The 19,457-nt window shown below is 40.4% G+C and overlaps 1 protein-coding gene across 1 annotated transcript; it reads left to right on the top strand.

Moving 5' to 3' along the window:
* Window positions 1-808: 808 nt before the first annotated feature.
* Window positions 809-18,366, top strand: LOC138961802 (sodium/potassium-transporting ATPase subunit beta-2-like). The gene is made up of 6 exons (XM_070333481.1): window positions 809-1,597; window positions 4,354-4,470; window positions 5,529-5,704; window positions 8,108-8,230; window positions 11,933-15,966; window positions 16,540-18,366. The coding sequence occupies exons 1-5, from the start codon at window positions 1,261-1,263 to the stop codon at window positions 12,224-12,226; spliced, it is 1,047 nt and encodes a 348-aa protein (XP_070189582.1). The 5' UTR covers window positions 809-1,260; the 3' UTR covers window positions 12,227-15,966; window positions 16,540-18,366.
* The last annotated feature ends 1,091 nt before the right edge of the window (window positions 18,367-19,457 follow it).

Below are 19,457 nucleotides of genomic sequence, written 5' to 3'. Positions count from 1 at the left end.
TGTGCCGTGTCAGTGAAAACTGCTCAGTTGAGAACTCTCTCTCCCTCTCTCTCTGTCTCTCTGTCAGTCTCTCTCCCTCTCTCTCCGGCCTCTCTCTCTCTCTCTCCGTCCGGCCCGTCTCAGTCTCTCTCTCTCTCTCTCTCTCTCTCTCTCTCTCTCTCTCTCTCTCTCTCTCTCTCTCTCTCTCTAAAAAATGTGAATCTTGAATCTCTCCCACAAATCAAACATCTGAAAGCATAAGCTCTAAGCATAAACAGCCGCCTACCCTGCCGGTAACTTCGTCACCCGTGACGAATCTACCGTGTGACGAACTTACAGGTAACCGCTTGGGGGATCGATCAGTTCAGTAGGGAGTGGCGGCAGCACCGACTCCGGTAATCTTATCTGTAGGGGCATATCACCAAAGCTGTCAAAGATATTTATGGCCAACATGACTGTGGTAACGTTGTCTACGCACAAACAGAACCTGAAGAAAAAAATATCCCTTGATCGGAAAAATTAATAAAATTCTGATACCATAACTTCGTGCAAATTGTTTACTGCACTGGAAAATGGCTTATAGCTCTCTCAAACTATCACAGCCCAAGCGCTTGCATGCATCTGGGACGCTCACCTGGACATATACCAACTTTATCCACCTCACTTTAGTTTTCAGTCCAAATCCCATGGCAACCTCTACCGATAATGTATTAATAATAAATTATCCGATTCACGTCAGTTTTAGATCTCTACAGTTCTCTTTCGTGTGCCTGTGCAACTCTCACTGGCAGTCCGACATGCAGCGCGGCCAATCTAGTCATCAGCAACTTTGCTTTTTATTGCGACTGAGACAGACAGACATTGTGACCACAATTAATTCAAGATAAGCTTTCGACAAGTGTTGTTGTTTTTCGACGGGACACACATAACGCTCAATTTTTGCGTGTCGGCGGCGTTGCGCTCACACACACACACACACCTGTGTGCAGACGACAGTCCCACAGGTGGCGCAAGTACCTGAGTCACGTGTCCAGGAAGTCGAGCAATAATCGAAGTGTCCCACCGACGCTAAGAGCGTAAGTACTGTCACCCCGGGTAAAACCCAAGCCGGTAGAGGGTGTTTCAAGAAGATTTCAAAGTCAGCCCTTGACTGCGGTACACGTAAAAGACATCGTAACCCTACCGATCTCAAACGGTACGAACAACTTCGCTGGATTTTCAAAATTTTGTGACAATACCCCGTGGCTGCTTTCGGTTACATCACTTGTTTGGACAGTCATTATGTCGACACAGACATGGATGTCGGGTGGAAGTGGAAGTGGAGTGTACGATCCTGTGACTACAGGAGGAGATGCGGTACAGTTCAGCGAGAACGAAGGATGGTTCACCAAGGGCAAAGGACGAACCTACAAGTTCGGCACCTACAAAGAATCGGGTGTGAAATCAATTTGCACCGAAATCCGCAACAGATCCAGACCGAGGTGCCTGTTTGTGTCATTCGTGGCGACAGTTCTTATCATTCTCGCCCTGCTCATTATTGTCATCGTGTCGTCGCGTAACACGGCACCCAAGCTGCCTGTACAGGCTGAATACGAGAAATGGGAAATGAGAACGACAGGTAAGTTTTATAAGTATAGAGCCATGACTTGCTCGGGATTTTTGTTGGGAGTGAAGTTATTATAAGACAGCTTGAAATAATGCACCTTATTGCTAGTATTGGTAATGTTGAACTTTAGCGTGTTAAAGTGTTACATTCATAGCTCAGAATCCAGTGACATTCTTTACTTATTTTTGATACAAGTCCCTGAAATCAAGCCTTTCATTAACATTTGTTCGTAAAATTAATTGACTGATTGAGCTCCAAATTTAAGCATAATTAATTCATTTGGTTGTTTGATCGACGAAAATGACGCAAAAATACTTACGTTTTCAAGCTAGGGACAACACTTGCACCAATGGGTTCATGTTTTCTTTTTTCAAATCAAGGCTGCTCATTTCACTTTTATGAGAAGAGAATTGGATTGGATTGGATAATATTTACAGTCCAGTGAGGTTACCCTCATGGAAATTCGGGCTGCTTTCTCCCCGGGGAAAGCGAGCTGCCATACATACGGCGCTACCCATATTTATTTTTTTTTTTTTCCTGCATGCGTGTATTCATGTTTCCTGAGACTTAATGCCGTGTGAGATGGAATTTTTTTTTACTTTATTCCAAGTCCCACGGGTATTTGATGGACATTTTTATCTATGCCTATACAATTTTGACAGGAAAGACCCTTTTGTCAATCGTGGGATCTTTAACGTGCACACCCCAATGTAGTGTACACGAAGGGACCTCGGTTTTTCGTCTCATCCGAAAGACTAGCACTTGAACCCACCACCTAGGTTAAAAAAGGGGGGAGAAAATAGACCCTATCGGTATTCCAAGCTCTCGTAATCTCTCGCAAACTTCAGAGCATAGCAAAGCATGTGGTACAGCGATCTCGTGCGAGCTGCACAAGCCAAGGTTCGAAGTTCTCGCGATGTTCAAAGCATAACAAAGAGCGTGTCTCGCGAGAGCTGCTCAGATACCGAAAAGGTCTATTGCGGCCTGACCCAGGCCTGAACACGCAACCACTCGCTTCCGAGCGCAAGTGCGTTACCACTCGGCCACCCAGTCCCAGCGCACCTGAGTATAAATTTGTCATGTGACTCACTGACTGCATGTAATACTAAGGTAAAAAAAAAAGTTGTATGTTACCAATGGCTACAAAAAATAGGGTAGGTAGGGATTTTTTTGGTTTCTTTTTTTTGTTTTTTTGTTGGTCAGGGTAGAAAATAACTATACAGTGACGCAGAGATTGGACTTACTATACAAAGAGAAAGACAACACATTACAAAACAAATGAGACAAAAGGGATGCGGGGTTATCCCCCTTGTGTCGTCTGCCATCTGTTACTTTCGTTTTGACGCTTTTTTTTTGCTTTTTTTTTTTTACAAATACAATATAAAAAAAAGTCTAGGGTCGGCGGGAAAAAACTAGGTAGGGTCGGGTGACCAGAAACATACAACTTTGTTTTGCCTTATAGCTAGACCCTATCAGTATTCCAAGCTCTCGCAAACTTCAAAGCATAGCAAAGTTGAAAGTATGTGGTACAGCGATATCGCGCGAGCTTGGAAGTGCTTGCAGCGTTCATAGAGCGTGTCTCGTGGATATCTTGCAAGAGCTGCTCATGCAGATAGTGAAAAGGTCTATTGGGCCAACAACAAAAAAGTTGTATGTTTCTGGTCACCCGACCCTACCTAGTTTTTTCCCGCCGACCCTAAACTTTTTTTTTATTGCATTTGGAGTTATTTCCCTTGCATCGTCTGTCGTCTGCATGACGACTCGAGCGCTTTCGCTTTCATTGCGTTTTCTGCACTCGTTTTCTTGTTTTCATTTTTTTTTTTTTTACAAATGTAATAAAAAGTTATAGGGTCGGCCCCTAAAAATAGGGTAGGTCGGGTTACCGTAACCACACCTATTTTTTGTTTATGCCTTATTGCTTACAGAACTTACAATATATCTTTTCAGAAATAGTGAATGAGTATTTTAGGACTGTCCTGAGTGAATCGCGATCAAACCTTCCAGTTTACCCTTCAGTGTAATTTACTTTATTAACTCATTGTCTCCAAGGTACGGATATATATATATCCGTACCCACTCATATGGCTCTATCTGACCAGGTACGGATATATCCGCTCTGACTTAGCTTCAGTCGCTTCCTGTAACGTCCATCTAACGTCTGCATTCTAGCATGTTGATACACAGTTGCTACAAATCTGAGTGACCTGCTGCAGCACAGCTGGTCTCAGCTAAAAAAACCCACTTGGTCAACATAGGTGGGGTAGAAAGTGTTAAGATATATTGTTTGAACTTTGATACAAAACATCCAAACTTATTTCATAATCATAGCGCTGAAACTGAATATCATTTAATGGTATATATGATAGGCCTTTCGTTTAAGGGTAATTTGAATTTTGATGAAGAAAATAAATCCTAGGAGTTAGGAATATCCCTGCATTCTTGACAGTTTGTGTTGGGCCTCCCGAATAGGCGATTTTCGGAAATAAGCCCGTTTCCGACACAACCCTCACCCATGATTGGCCCCTCCAATGTTTGTACAAGATTTTGCAAGAAAAGGTAACTCTCCCATAACCCATACAAACCCGACAGAGCTATTTTCGGAATTCATCTATTGACAATGGCATTGGCAATCGATCAGCAACGTCAGAGATGAGGCCAATTACTTTTTGCTATAAGTTATAACTGGCAATAAATTTGATTATAACCATAATATCCGTGACTTTACTGCTAGATATCAAGGTATAATCTCTGATGTAATTTTGTTACAGGTCTAAACTTTGTGCCAGCTGGTTACCAGAACACAGTGCTCATCAAGTACAGTCAGGATGACGGACAGGAGGCTTCATTTTATAACTACACCAAAAGTTTGAACGACACTCTGAATGGTAAATTGAATAGAACTTTTCTGCTTCAGTTGACACTGTGTTGCAGCGTATGACAATTTTCCTGTCATTTGAAGTATAACAGTGTTGTTCCCCAGCTGCGATCTTCAATTATTTACGCATACTTTTTTGTTTTAAGTTCTTAACTGACGCTTTGTTCTGACCCCAAGCTGGTTATATGACCAAAGATTTGACATAACTATTTTGGGGGGCAGCCAGGACATTTTGACCGATATTAGAATCCAGGTACAATAGACCCTATCGGTATTCCAAGCTCTCGTAATCTCTCGTAAACTTCAGAGCATAGCAAAGCATGCGGTACAGCGATCTCGTGCGAGCTGCACAAGCCAAGGTTCGAAGTTCTCGCGATGTTCAAACCATAACAAAGAGCGTGTCTCGCGAGAGCTGCTCAGATACCGAAAAAGTCTATTGTCTTCTGTGTCTTGGAACAACACTGGGATATAATACTGTTCTAGTGTTTTATGAATTATTCTTTCTGACTCTGAGTCTGAATATATGTTTGGCAAATATTAGATACGGGTAATGACTATTGTGTAAAATATTGAGTGTAAAGGAAAATGTCAGACATTAGATGTTGTACTGTGTTCATTATTGTTTTGTATACATTTCAAGGCCTCAGCTGAAGGATTTGAGTGTTTTACTTTGTCAGTATCAGCTCTAGTCGAAACGTAGGTACGTGTACAACACAGCTCAGCTCACTGTTAGTGTAACTTAGTAAACCCACCCATTTAAGACCTCCACAAAATTAATCAGGTCTCAAACTGATAGTTAAAAAGGAAGGAACTCGTCTTAAAATGATGGTACATTTGCATATATTATGAACAGAAAGGCTGAAAACACAGGGTCTTAGAAGGGAGGGAGTCTGAAATTTGGGGGTCTCAAAAGGGGTTCCACTGTCAAAATAGTATTATGTTTTAATATGCTTCAGGCCTCATGTGTACACAAATGTACCTGTGTACATACCAAATAATGTCAGTCATTGTTCTTTCTGTCCTGTAACCAAATAATGTCAATGTCGTTGATCTTTCTGTCTTCTACAGTAAACCATGCACCGTCACACATTTATGATGGTTCACACGCAGTATGCAACGAATCCTACAACCCTGGAAATGTTGTGTGTGAGCAACCCATCTCACTGTTCGGGACTGCATGCAAAGACGCCCACAAGTTTGGCTATCCTGCCGGGCAGCCCTGTGTGATGCTTTACCTGAACCTGGTCAGTGCAATATATAGACCTATAGACCAGGCAATCCAAAAACTCTGCAATATCACGGATTTCTGCAAAAGCAATTAATAGAATAGTTATTAATTTTTATAACAATGCTTTCTAGTGCATTTCTAGTGAACTGTGCATGTGCCAGTAACTAACGTGTTATGTATATATATATATAGGACCTAAAAAAAAAATAGATGTGGTTACGGTAACCCGACCTACCCTATTTTTAGGGGCCGACCCTATAACTTTTTATTACATTTGTCAAAACAAAAAAACACACAAGTAAACGAGTGCAGAAAACGCAATGAAAGCGAAAGCGCCCGAGTTGCACACTTATTTCCCTGTCCAGTAGGTTTAATTTGTACACATTAGAAAAAAAAGTTTTAAAAAAAAAAGTGATTGCCTACCTTCCTACCCTATTTTTTTTGGCTATGTTACCGTAACCACACCTATTTTTTTGTTTGGCCTAGTTAACCCAGGTGAGAGGGACGAGATAGTGTTTTGCTTTACATGCACAATGTATATTTCGTGCAGAGGGGGTTAAATTCATATTTACAAGGCCAAAATGCTTCAGCTTCGGAGGGCCACTAGGCGGCCCCCTGGACCCCCGGCATTATTTATAAAAAATTTCCTTGAAACTCATTCTTGACTGGATTGCCTGATAGACTGAATCAGTATCATTTGCCTCTTCGAAGTACATGTAATCATTATAGTTTCAGGATTCATATGTTTTTACAGGTCACATGACAAAACAGAAACCAAACATTGGTATAACAGGCCCCCAATATCAATTGATATATCGCAATAGCCAAGTGATATTGTCATCATTTTCACGAGTTTTCATTCACAAGCACCTGGGAAATAAATCTCATGTTCCCCGGGGAATAAATCCCCGGATACCATAGTTGCAAGAAGCCCTATTATTATTATTATTATTACATGGATAATCAAAAGCAAACCCAATAGAAACGCTCGAGGATTCTTCGGCTCTTTTGATTGGCGTTTCCCCAGACCTAAACAAACGACACGACACTGCTTTGCAAAGTTCCAAAAACCAACTGGCAAACTGGCAAAAGTAAACAAAAAACAACAAATTCAATAAATTCGTCACAAACAAATCAAACCTACCGATATGTTATGTCTTCTTACAAAGTCATGGAGTGCGTGTATTTTTGTGTGAGAAACACGAACGTCAAGTTCAAGTCTGACACACACATTTTGACCCGTGCACAAGGCGTTGTATCGATAAACGAAGCACAAAGAAGAAATAATAATAAAAGCAAAGAAAATAGCAACGAGATATGCAGATTGACAGGTCTAATGAAAAACAAAGAGGTACTGAGTCGGAAACAAGATCGCGATTCTTTCCTTCGCTGCACGACGCAAATCTTCTGTGACCTTTGACCCAACGTAGCTTCCACACTCGATTACTAAGCTTAATACTCACAACTGAAAGCCGAGGGAGTGGAATACCGAGATGAACAAACAGAACTGTGCATCCTCAAACCTGACATATTCATCCCAACATTTTATGAACTCAAAAATACAGAAAGTTGCTTTCACACGCCAGCTTTGATTGCCAGTGGTTATCCGCACGGAACTCGTGTGGTTATCAGCACGGAACCCGTGTTTCAAAGCATGGCTCCCTGTGTTGATTGTTATCTTATTTTCTCACTACCAAAATGATGACAAAAATGATGTTTGGTGGTTTGTTGTCAGACCAGCTTTTTTTGTCGGTCCTCGGGGGGGCATATCGACTTTTGTTTCATATTTATTGACCACGGCCTTCGGCTATGGTCAATAAATATGAAACAAAAGACGATATGCTCCCCCTCGGACGACAAAAAAGCTGGTCTGTCAACAACCCATCAAACATCTTATAATATCGCGCAGGAAGTCGGTCATCAGTTACGGTTGCCATTTTTAGTCAGTCTCTCAAATTCCACAGTATTTTTACTGGTCATAATGTGATGAAGAGTGGCACTGCCACCCTTTAAATTACTGTGAATAAATATGCTGCCTTTTCAAACAACATACAGCATGGCTAAGGATGGGGGGGGGGGGGGGGTGTGAAGGCTTCACTTCATTGACTCACTGTCTCCCAGGCACGGATATATCCGTACCCACTCATATGGCTCTATCTGACCAGGTACGGATATATCCGCTCCGACTGTTATCTTCAGTCGCTTCGTGTAACGTCCATCTAACACCTGCATTCCAGCGTGTTGATACACAGTTACTACACAGCTACTACAATTCTGAGTGAACTGCTGCAGCACAGCTGGTCTCGACTAAAAAAAACTTAGTCAACATAGGTGGGGTAGAAAGGTTTTTTTTTTAAAGCATCAGTACAAAAGAACTTGATGAATTTTTTATATTGTCTTTTACTTTGTGATGTTACAGCCAGTGAATTACACTGTGCGCGGCCTTCTTCCCAGGGATGGAGAAAGCTACATTCAGATGGAGAAAGCCGTGGGAGATGCGAGGTTTAATGCCAACAGGGTGGGAGTGTCCTGTGAACCAGCAGTAAGTAGTTATGTTGGCAGAGTTCATGTTTCACAAGATATTCATCTGTTCGTACCTCTGTTGTCAACTGTTAGAAGCTTTGCCAAAGAATTTTGTTGGCTGCAATGTCTTGTGAAATTCTAACATTTCTGAAATGAGAAATGAAAACCCTGAAGTCATGGTATTTTTCATCTGCGTGTAAACAATCATATTGACCACTACAGATGTGTCCAGGATTTCTCACGGGAGAAGAGCATCCTTGTTCTTGGACACATACAGAAAATCAGTGGCCTAGCCGCTCTCTGTGCAGAGTGGGACATTAAAATCTGAATTAAATTTACACATTAACATGATAATAATAATAATAATAAATGAGCATTTATATAGCGCAACATCATAACTTTACAATTATGCTCTTTGCGCTTGACATGAGTGTCAATTACAAAATAAATTCGTCAAAAAAATTTCCCCTTTGCATGGAAAACAATCTAGCTGAAGATTGTGTGTGTGTGGTCAAGTGGAACATTACTGGTATCCCATGTCTGAAGATTGTGTGTGTGGTCAAGTGGAAGTGGAACAGTACTGGTATCCCATCGACCCATGTCTGAAGATTGTGTGTGTGGTCAAGTGGAAGTGGAACAGTACTGGTATCCCATGTCTGAAGATTGTGTGTGTGGTCAAGTGGAAGTGGAACAGTACTGGTATCCCATCGACCCATGTCTGAAGATTGTATGTGTGTGGTCAAGTGGAACAATACTGGTATCCCATGTCTGAAGATTGTGTGTGTGTGGTCAAGTGGAACAGTACTGGTATCCCATGTCTGAAGATTGTGTGTGTGTGGTCAAGTGGAACAGTACTGGTATCCCATGTCTGAAGATTGTGTGTGTGTGGTCAAGTGGAACAGTACTGGTATCCCATGTCTGAAGATTGTGTGTGTGTGGTCAAGTGGAACAGTACTGGTATCCCATGTCTGAAGATTGTGTGTGTGTGGTCAAGTGGAACAGTACTGGTATCCCATGTCTGAAGATTGTGTGTGTGTGGTCAAGTGGAACAGTACTGGTATCCCATGTCTGAAGATTGTGTGTGTGTGGTCAAGTGGAACAGTACTGGTATCCCATGTCTGAAGATTGTGTGTGTGTGGTCAAGTGGAACAATACTGGTATCCCATGTCTGAAGATTGTATGTGTGTGGTCAAGTGGAACAATACTGGTATCCCATGTCTGAAGATTGTATGTGTGTGGTCAAGTGGAACAGTACTGGTATCCCATGTCTGAAGATTGTGTGTGTGTGGTCAAATGGAACAGTACTGGTATCCCATGTCTGAAGATTGTGTGTGTGTGGTCAAGTGGAACAGTACTGGTATCCCATGTCTGAAGATTGTGTGTGTGTGGTCAAGTGGAACAGTACTGGTATCCCATGTCTGAAGATTGTGTGTGTGTGGTCAAGTGGAACAGTACTGGTATCCCATGTCTGAAGATTGTGTGTGTGTGGTCAAGTGGAACAATACTGGTATCCCATGTCTGAAGATTGTGTGTGTGGTCAAGTGGAACAATACTGGTATCCCATGTCTGAAGATTGTGTGTGTGGTCAAGTGGAACAGTACTGGTATCCCATGTCTGAAGATTGTGTGTGTGGTCAAGTGGAACAGTACAGGTATCCCATGTCTGAAGATTGTGTGTGTGTGGTCAAGTGGAACAATACTGGTATCCCATGTCTGAAGATTGTGTGTGTGTGGTCAAGTGGAACAGTACAGGTATCCCATGTCTGAAGATTGTGTGTGTGTGGTCAAGTGGAACAGTACAGGTATCCCATGTCTGAAGATTGTGTGTGTGTGGTCAAGTGGAACAGTACTGGTATCCCATGTCTGAAGATTGTGTGTGTGTGGTCAAGTGGAACAATACTGGTATCCCATGTCTGAAGATTGTGTGTGTGTGGTCAAGTGGAACAGTACTGGTATCCCATGTCTGAAGATTGTGTGTGTGTGGTCAAGTGGAACAATACTGGTATCCCATGTCTGAAGATTGTGTGTGTGTGGTCAAGTGGAACAGTACTGGTATCCCATGTCTGAAGATTGTGTGTGTGTGGTCAAGTGGAACAGTACTGGTATCCCATGTCTGAAGATTGTGTGTGTGTGGTCAAGTGGAACAGTACTGGTATCCCATGTCTGAAGATTGTATGTGTGTGGTCAAGTGGAACAGTACAGGTATCCCATGTCTGAAGATTGTGTGTGTGTGGTCAAGTGGAACAGTACAGGTATCCCATGTCTGAAGATTGTATGTGTGTGGTCAAGTGGAACAGTACAGGTATCCCATGTCTGAAGATTGTATGTGTGTGGTCAAGTGGAACAGTACAGGTATCCCATGTCTGAAGATTGTGTGTGTGTGGTCAAGTGGAACAGTACAGGTATCCCATGTGAAAGCTCAGACAGATCAATGCTGTTGGGAATTAAGGTCTCTGGGTATGTTGTAAGTGTTCTACTTGGATGTTTTGAGCTATGCTGTTGGGAATTAAGGTCTCTGGGTATTTTGTAAGTGTTCTACTTGGATGTTTTGAGCTATGCTGTTGGGAATTAAGGTCTCTGGGTATTTTGTAAGTGTTCTACTTGGATGTTTTGAGCTATGCTGTTGGGAATTAAGGTCTCTGGGTATTTTGTAAGTGTTCTACTTGGATGTTTTGAGCTATGCTGTTGGGAATTAAGGTCTCTGGGTATTTTGTAAGTGTTCTACTTGGATGTTTTGAGCTATGCTGTTGGGAATTAAGGTCTCTGGGTATTTTGTAAGTGTTCTACTTGGATGTTTTGAGCTATGCTGTTGGGAATTAAGGTCTCTGGGTATGTTGTAAGTGTTCTACTTGGATGTTTTGAGCTATGCTGTTGGGAATTAAGGTCTCTGGGTATGTTGTAAGTGTTCTACTTGGATGTTTTGAGCTATGCTGTTGGGAATTAAGGTCTCTGGGTATGTTGTAAGTGTTCTACTTGGATGTTTTGAGCTATGCTGTTGGGAATTAAGGTCTCTGGGTATGTTGTAAGTGTTCTACTTGGATGTTTTGAGCTATGCTGTTGGGAATTAAGGTCTCTGGGTATGTTGTAAGTGTTCTACTTGGATGTTTTGAGCTATGCTGTTGGGAATTAAGGTCTCTGGGTATGTTGTAAGTGTTCTACTTGGATGTTTTGAGCTATGCTGTTGGGAATTAAGGTCTCTGGGTATGTTGTAAGTGTTCTACTTGGATGTTTTGAGCTATGCTGTTGGGAATTAAGGTCTCTGGGTATGTTGTAAGTGTTCTACTTGGATGTTTTGAGCTATGCTGTTGGGAATTAAGGTCTCTGGGTATGTTGTAAGTGTTCTACTTGGATGTTTTGAGCTATGCTGTTGGGAATTAAGGTCTCTGGGTATGTTGTAAGTGTTCTACTTGGATGTTTTGAGCTATGCTGTTGGTTTTGTTGAACTGTTACTGTTGATGTGATTATAATATTACGCCTTTTTGAAAATCTCATCTGTTGATAACAGATAAGGGTGGGAGTGTACAGTCCTGGCAGTTTGTAGTTTTGGTAAGGGTCAGGAAGAATAAAATCTCAGTGAAGGTAAGAAAGGACATTGTTCAATTGGTTTTCTCGAAGGTCAGGGGAAAATGTAGGTTTGTTGACCGTTGTAAAAAATAAAATGGTGTGTGAGCATAATGACAGTACTGTTGTCACGATCACCTTCATTACTTATTTACTTGCAGACGGCGGAAGACGCTGCACGTGTGGACATGAAAAAACGGAGCGGAACGGGTGCCGCTCCCATCGAGTACCACCCAGACCAGGGATTCCCAATCTACTTCTTCCGGCCCCGAACTGTGAAAGAGTTTATTCCCCCTGCCGTCATGGTGCAGTTCACCACCATCCACACCAGGCTTAGCGACGCCAGACCGGTGCAATTCAAATGCACCGCCTGGGGGAAAGCCATAGACACACAAGGGAATGTTATCAACGAGGATGGAGTCTTCACCTCCTCTTTCGCTTTCTTGATGCACTAGGTTGGTTTGAGACAGCTGCAGCCAATGGAAGGGACTGAATTCATTTTGATTCATCTTGACTTTTTAGCTTCTTATTTGGAAAAGGGTATGAGGGTGAATGAGAGAGATTGACTGTGTGTGTGTGCATTGACTTTTTAACTTTTTATTTGGATAAGTGTATAAGAGAGATTGACTGTGTGTGTGTGCATTGACTTTTTAACTTTTTATTTGGATAAGTGTATGAGAGAGATTGACTATGTGTGTGTATGAATCCTGGAAGAAACATAAACAGTACTAAAGGGAGATCAGCCATCACATCCACTGATCTAGCGTTCAGGGCTGTCTTACGGATTTCTTTTTCATAGAAGAGATTTTTTTTCCCCCTTGAATTGAAAAACAAAAGCAGTTTTTATGATACTTGGTACATTGTGATTTGAAGAAATGCCATGCCTTTCATTGGTTGTGAAAAAGTAAAATCCAGTCCTGTTAACTATCTTCTCTGTGCAGCTTGAATATGTTAATGGTGTCTTTCTATGTTCACATTTAACTGGAGATATATTTTTTCTTTTTGAAGTTTATACTTGGCGATGCAAAGTTCAAGCTCTTGTTAGGACTTTCAGCATGATGAATAAGGAGTGTTACCCCTTTGTTAAGAAGTTACAAAGAAGTTTTATGTGTGTCAGAATATTCCATCTGTGTACATACTACACTGTAGAAAATCATTCACGATGCAGTCTAAGGTGCTCTTGGGTCCTCGGCAACGGGCAGTGATGTATTTGGTTTTTAACGCCCTTGTTTCATCTTGAACTTTGGAAGATGTATTACCAAGCTGCCCTAGTCATGGTTTTCTTCTGAAGTAGTCAATGTTTTGTCATCCAACTGATATGGCTATTGGACTATTCGTGCTGCATGTTACAAGTGATTGTCTAGCCCAGCATAACAACATTTTTTGCCATGACTTCACTCATTCAAGGTACTATCCGGTAAAAAAAAAAAACTTGCACAAGATCATGCAAGGACAGTTGGAGCTGGTCAAGTGATTTTTCTGTGCACAGTTGCTGTCATAGTTCTTGCGAAGCTGGAGTCACTTGCAGAGAGAGCTATGTGTGGAACCTATTCTGTGAGTCTTGCACCCTTATTGTTACTGGTCTGCAGCTGTTGGTCATCTGACACAGCCCCAAAACATGTGACTTGACAGTGATTGTGCTTTGAAACACTGGCTGTGCCTCAAACCCTTCTTGAAATGCTCTCATGCATGGTTATTGTTAGTGGATGGTATTTTTGAGCAAGCTTGAACAAGGTTTGCATCAGTCGTGTTCACTCCAGGCGGCTCCGAGAGCATTCTGTGTCAGTACAAGAATTGTTTTTCTTCATTGCTGTTTATAATAACGGAATAAGCTCCACAAGTTGATTGACTACCGTAAGACTACCCTGGCAGTGTAAACTTACTTCATGTATGGCTGAAATTCTCCCAGTCGCTGAAGTTTGAAAAATAGTGTTCATGTGGGTTTCTTTTAAACTTTTGTTTCTTCAGGTTTTAGGGCAAGAAAAGATTGAAACAGTTCACCTTTTTTTTGTACTCAGGAGTGGGGGGGGATTCCTGATACTAGTGATAGCTCTAATTGTTGGGTGTGACCTAGAACAATTCAATCAATCAATCAATGAGGCTTATATCGCGCATATTCCGTGGGTACAGTTCTAGGCGCTCTGCAGTGATGCCGTGTGAGATGAAATTTTATACGGCCAGTAGATTGCAGCCATTTCGGCGCATATTTACCTTTCGCGGCCTATTATTCCAAGTCACACGGGTATAGGTAGACAATTATTAACTGTGCCTAAGCAATTTTGCCAGGAAAGACCCTTTTGTCAATCGTGGGATCTTTAACGTGCACACCCAATGTAGTGTACACGGGGGGAGGGTTCGGACACCGAAGAGAGTCTGCACACAAAGTTGACTCTGAAATAAATTTCTGCCGAACCTGGGATCGAACTCGCGCTGACAGCGGCCAACTGAATACAAATCCAGCGCGCTACCAACTGAGCTATATCCCCGCCCAATTGTACAGTCTTCCTCTTGCTAGGCTTTGGGATCAGCCATGCGGTTTTTGTTTTTGCCATACCAAACTGTATATATACATGTATTCTTTTTTCTCTTACAAGTCTCTGCACATGAAGCTATGTTCAAGAGCTTCATTAACATTAAGCTGTTTGTGTGCGGTTAAGGTAGCATGATACACGTAAAGAAGACATTGTGGATTTGAGATTCCCTGGTGCTATTAACACCCATGATAATTGATATCACTGTCACTGTTTTTTCGTCTTCTCTTAATCACAAAATGGAAGCATTAAAAATAACCTTATGGTTATGACATTGAAAGTACAAAGTAGCAAGAAAACTGAGTTTGGTGAAGGAAAAGTAGCAAGAAAACTGAGTTTGGTATAGGAAAAGTTAATGATGTTGTAGACTGATGCATAATACATGAGGCTGTTTCACACACTTGCACATCGTGAGTCTTCTCATTGTATATATACACCAACGTATCCTTCACGGTTCATGGCTAATTAACTTATAAAGCGTGTATGATTTGAACGTAACACTTGATTAAGTTATTAAATGTGTTTGATTTGAGCGTAACATACATGTTCATTAAGTCTTTGATTGACAGCTCTCCCCAGGCAAATGTGTCTGGCTAAACCATACTGTTCTACTCTCAATAGATATTAAAATGAACGTGTCTTGCCAGATGTAATCACCGTTATATAACGTCCATGCTATGCTTCGCCCGTCACCTCTGGTAAAGTTCTATGCAAGGACAGGAGCAGCAAAACAAGCTTGCATACTGTTATGCATTATAACTGTCCGTCATAATTTTGCTTGCTGACTCTTATGTAAACCTCACGTTGAACTTAATACAACATTTCATAACAGCTGTGTAAAGCACTATGTAAGTCTGCTCTGATATTAGTTCGTCTGTCTGCTCGTACGTTTGCACGATTTTTTGTTGTGCATGTATTCAAAAAGTAGAAAATGATAATACTGTAAGTGCTGCGAGTATGTGAGAAAGGTGAAGAATGTGTTCGCATCACTATTATGTATTGATATGCAATTTAATCCATTTTGCTTTTACATTTGTGGATGATTTTGTGCGTAAAATGGCAGAGAATGTGTTCATGCGCATATCATTTCTGAATATGCAGTTAAGTTGATTTCGCCTCACAGTGCAAATATAGGATGTTCATATGTCAAATGTTTTTGCTATTGCAAGACCAAATTTTTAAGAAAAATACTTGGAAATATATCACCTGATAAATAGAAAAAGTACTTTTAAAGAACTATTATACAGAGAAGAATACAGATAGATACTATTAGCGATTAAGTTCGTAAAGTATTAGTATTTGCGATGATTTCCAACTTGCACGAATTTGCCGCAAGATTTGATTTACACACATGGATGTATTATAATGCTGGTGCTTAAAGTTACGAATGTATTGTTAAACATCTAAATGATAAGCACATATTTTTATACATGGACCAAATTTGTCATTTTTCTGTTAAATATACAACAGTAATTTTAGTTTAACAGAGATGACTTTAGAAAATGTTGGCACGTGTCCAAAAATATACAACAGTAATTTTAGTTTAACAGAGATGACTTTTAGAAAATGTTGGCACGTGTCCAAAGTCAAAAATTTCTGTGGCCTTTTTTTTTTTAATAGGTTGGCAGGATTTCTTAATTGATGCTTTTGATATTATTGAAGAGGTTTTAGTGTTTTTGAGTCACTTGAGAAAAAGTGACTCTATGTAATCGGTCAGTGTTAGTCTGTCCGGCCGGCCGTCCGGCCGGCCGTCCGTAGACACCACCTTAACGTTGGACTTTTCTCGGAAACTATCAAAGCGATCGGGCTCATATTTTGTTTAGTCGTGACCTCCAATGACCTCTACACTTTAACGATGGTTTCGTTGACCTTTGACCTTTTTCAAGGTCACAGGTCAGCGTCAAAGGAAAAATTAGACATTTTATATCTTTGACAAAGTTCATCGGATGTGATTGAAACTTTGTAGGATTATTCTTTACATCAAAGTATTTACATCTGTAGCCTTTTACGAACGTTATCAGAAAAACAAGGGAGATAACTAGCCTTTTCTGTTCGGCAACACACAACTTAACGTTGGGCTTTTCTCGGAAACTATAAAAGTGACCGGGCTCAAATTTTATGTGAACGTGACTCATTGTGTTGTGAATAGCAATTTCTTCCTGTCCATCTGATGCCTCATATAATATTCAGAACTGCGAAAGTGACTCGATCGAGCGTTTGCTCTTCTTGTTGAAGAGGTTTTAGTGTTTTGTTTTTGGGGGGACGAGGGGGAGAAAGCAAAACTTGTATTGTACACATGGTGGGTTTTTTGTTTTTTTTTATCTATGTGTAAACTTTCAAGGTTGTGATTGACAAATCAAAGCTTGCCCCAACAGTCATAAACGAAAAGTAAGTTTGATTCTTTGAGACTACAATACAGAATGCGTGTGCTGTCATTTTTAATACCGATCATGTTTATTACTTTTATGTGTTATACACCTCTTTTAGGTGGGTAGCTAGAATAGTTGGTTTCGCCAATTTTTACTGACATTCCATGGAAAACCATTTAGTGACTCAAAGAATTTTGATCAAATGTATGTGGTCGTGTCTGTTCTACATTCCAGTTATGAATTTCATCAAACCTATTGTGAAACATACACTGTTTTCCTGTCAATTCTGCTGTGATCGTTGACAAACAACATGAAATTACTGAACTTGACAAACAACATGAAATTACTGAACATATTGCATTTTAAAACGCTATGTGAACAACTGTTTAACTTTATTCACTGGAAATTGCATTCACTCTGTGAACACACTTCATATTTTACCCAAGCTGCAAGGGGGAAGAACCCACTTAGGATCAATTTTACACTTTTGATGTATCTTCTGTAACAACGGTTGAAAACGACGTTAAACACCAAATAAAGAAAGAAAGAAATCTTCTGTAACTGCTATAAAGAATGTTCACATAATCCACTGTTAATGTGTATGTGCATGTTCACAATGACAATTATTCTGTCACATTCCATTATTTTTACCCTTGTGCCATGTTCACATCATTGTTCTACACTATTGTCAATTGTGTAACGGTATTGTAATTGTATTGTGAGAACAAAATAATACAAATCCACATAATATTCTATGCGTATTTAAGAGAAAAATCCATCGGTTTCTATTTTCAACTTATGTATAACCACACATGTCACTGTTAGCCATATACTTCAGAATTATGCATGTAACATTTCAGATTATGGTGTTGTTGTTTTTTTTAAACCTTCTTGTGCATGTTAAATTTTAAGGAGGTTTGTGGGTTTTTGTTTATGGGGGGGGGGGGGGGGGGGGGTAGTTCGCAAATCTTCAACTCTTCTTAAAATGTTAATTGCAAAACAAGCTTTGCATATTATTACTTTAGCTAACGATTTGAAGCTTTATTCAGGGGGTGGGATGTCAAGATTACTTTTGAAGCTTACACATAATTAGCTGAGTTACAGCCGGTTGGTTACTCAAGCTTGGTATCAGACCTTGTGTTCTTTTCTTTTTCTTTGGTTATTTTGTTGTGTTACAGTTACTGTTACATCTTTACATACTGAGGTCTAGCATACAAATTGAAACATTGTAGCCAATGTGTACAGTAGCTCATGGCAGTTGTGTGCTCTTTTATCTTTTTATCTTTTTTTTAACGTTTTTATCATATGGTTTACAGTGGTTTATTGTTAATCCTGATCATTTTGATACGAGTTGCTCAGCTTATTGTCTATATTTTGTGTTTGATTGTGGCTTAAACAGCTGCACTGTACTACCTGACTAGTAGATTTTTAAAAAGCTGTTTGTAATGCATTGTGTTCTAGAACAATTCATTTCTGTTAAGTTTGCTTTTCATAATTTTAATTCTCGACTAATAGCAGCAGTAGTTGGCTCTGATTTTAATATGTATGCACATCTTCGTTTCTGTTTAATTAATTCATGTCATCTCTCAAACCATCCATGCTGTGCTTGAATGTATTATCTGTTCTGTTCTTTTTTTTTTACATTGCTTTCTTGGCATAAAAACCTTAAAGAATAGAAGCGATACAAAAATACAATGTACTGCATTGATTTCTTTGCTTGAGAGAGAGAGAGAGAGAGAGAGAGAGAGAGAGAGAGAGAGAGAGAGAGAGAGAGAGAGAGAGAGAGAGTGAGTGTGTTGTGTGTTTGTATGACAAGACACATCAGCAATGTTTCAGTGGTTACATCCCATTGTAATTATTTTGAAAATTACATCTCTTCTTAACTGATTATAATAATGGTATATGGCGCAAGTCTTCCTATAGATGAAAGGGCCTTACAATACTGATTTTCATTTCTGCAGTGTCATCAACATTTTTCACTAAACCGACAATGCTTGAATGGTGGTCATTTCTTTTTCAAATTCACTATTAAAGCAGGTTGAATGAGGAAAGCATAGTACCAACACAGACACACAAAAACTTTTGCTTTCTTACACATAATAAAGTTTAAAGGCACAGTCTGTCCCACGTACATGGACCTTGGATCCACATTTTGTTATATGTGTCCAAGTAGACGCAGGGCTAACATCTTTCCGGTTCTCGCCAGAAATCCGGTTTTTGAAAACTTAAAACCGGAAAATCTGGTTTCTAAAAGTAAAACTTTTAGTTTTGATGGTTGATGGAGGCAAAATGTGTATCATTTTATCATTTATAAAAATACATTTTGGTACCAGGAGATGCGGCGGACTACGGTCATTGTGAAAAAATGCAGTGCGTTCAGTTTCATTTTGTGAGTTCCACAGCTTGACTAAATGTAGTAATTTCGCCTTACGCGACTTGTTTTCTGTTTATGTGTTAACGTTTGCGTGTATGTGTGTTTGTGTCAGCGGGTGTGTGTGTGTGTGAGGGTGTGTGTTGTTGCTGTGTGTGTGTGTGTGTGTGTGTGTGCACGGCCGTGCCACGGTGTGTCAGGCTGAGTGTGTGTGTGCCGTGTGTGCCACTCAGTGACTGTGTGTGCCGTGTGTGTGTGTGTGACTGTGTCTGTCTGTCTGTGTGTGTGTGAGAGAGAGAGAGAGACTAGAGAGAACTGAGTTGTTCGGCAAACGGTTTAGTTTGGCGGCAAATGTCATTAACTGAGTATCTGCACGCATACATTTCCGGTATTGTTCACTGCCAATTGATGTCAT

This window comes from Littorina saxatilis, linkage group LG3, assembly GCF_037325665.1.
Source record: "Littorina saxatilis isolate snail1 linkage group LG3, US_GU_Lsax_2.0, whole genome shotgun sequence".
Classification (NCBI taxonomy): Eukaryota; Metazoa; Mollusca; class Gastropoda; order Littorinimorpha; family Littorinidae; genus Littorina; species Littorina saxatilis.
This window is presented reverse-complemented; position numbering and strand designations above follow the sequence as displayed.

Excerpts from the sequence above, each read along its gene's own strand:
- LOC138961802 (XM_070333481.1), top strand. The coding sequence starts at position 1,261 with ATGTCGACACAGACATGGATGTCGGGTGGAAGTGGAAGTGGAGTGTAC. Across the intron at positions 1,598-4,353 it reads ATGGGAAATGAGAACGACAG|GTCTAAACTTTGTGCCAGCT; the intron begins GTAAGTTTTATA and ends ATTTTGTTACAG. Across the intron at positions 8,231-11,932 it reads GAGTGTCCTGTGAACCAGCA|ACGGCGGAAGACGCTGCACG; the intron begins GTAAGTAGTTAT and ends ATTTACTTGCAG.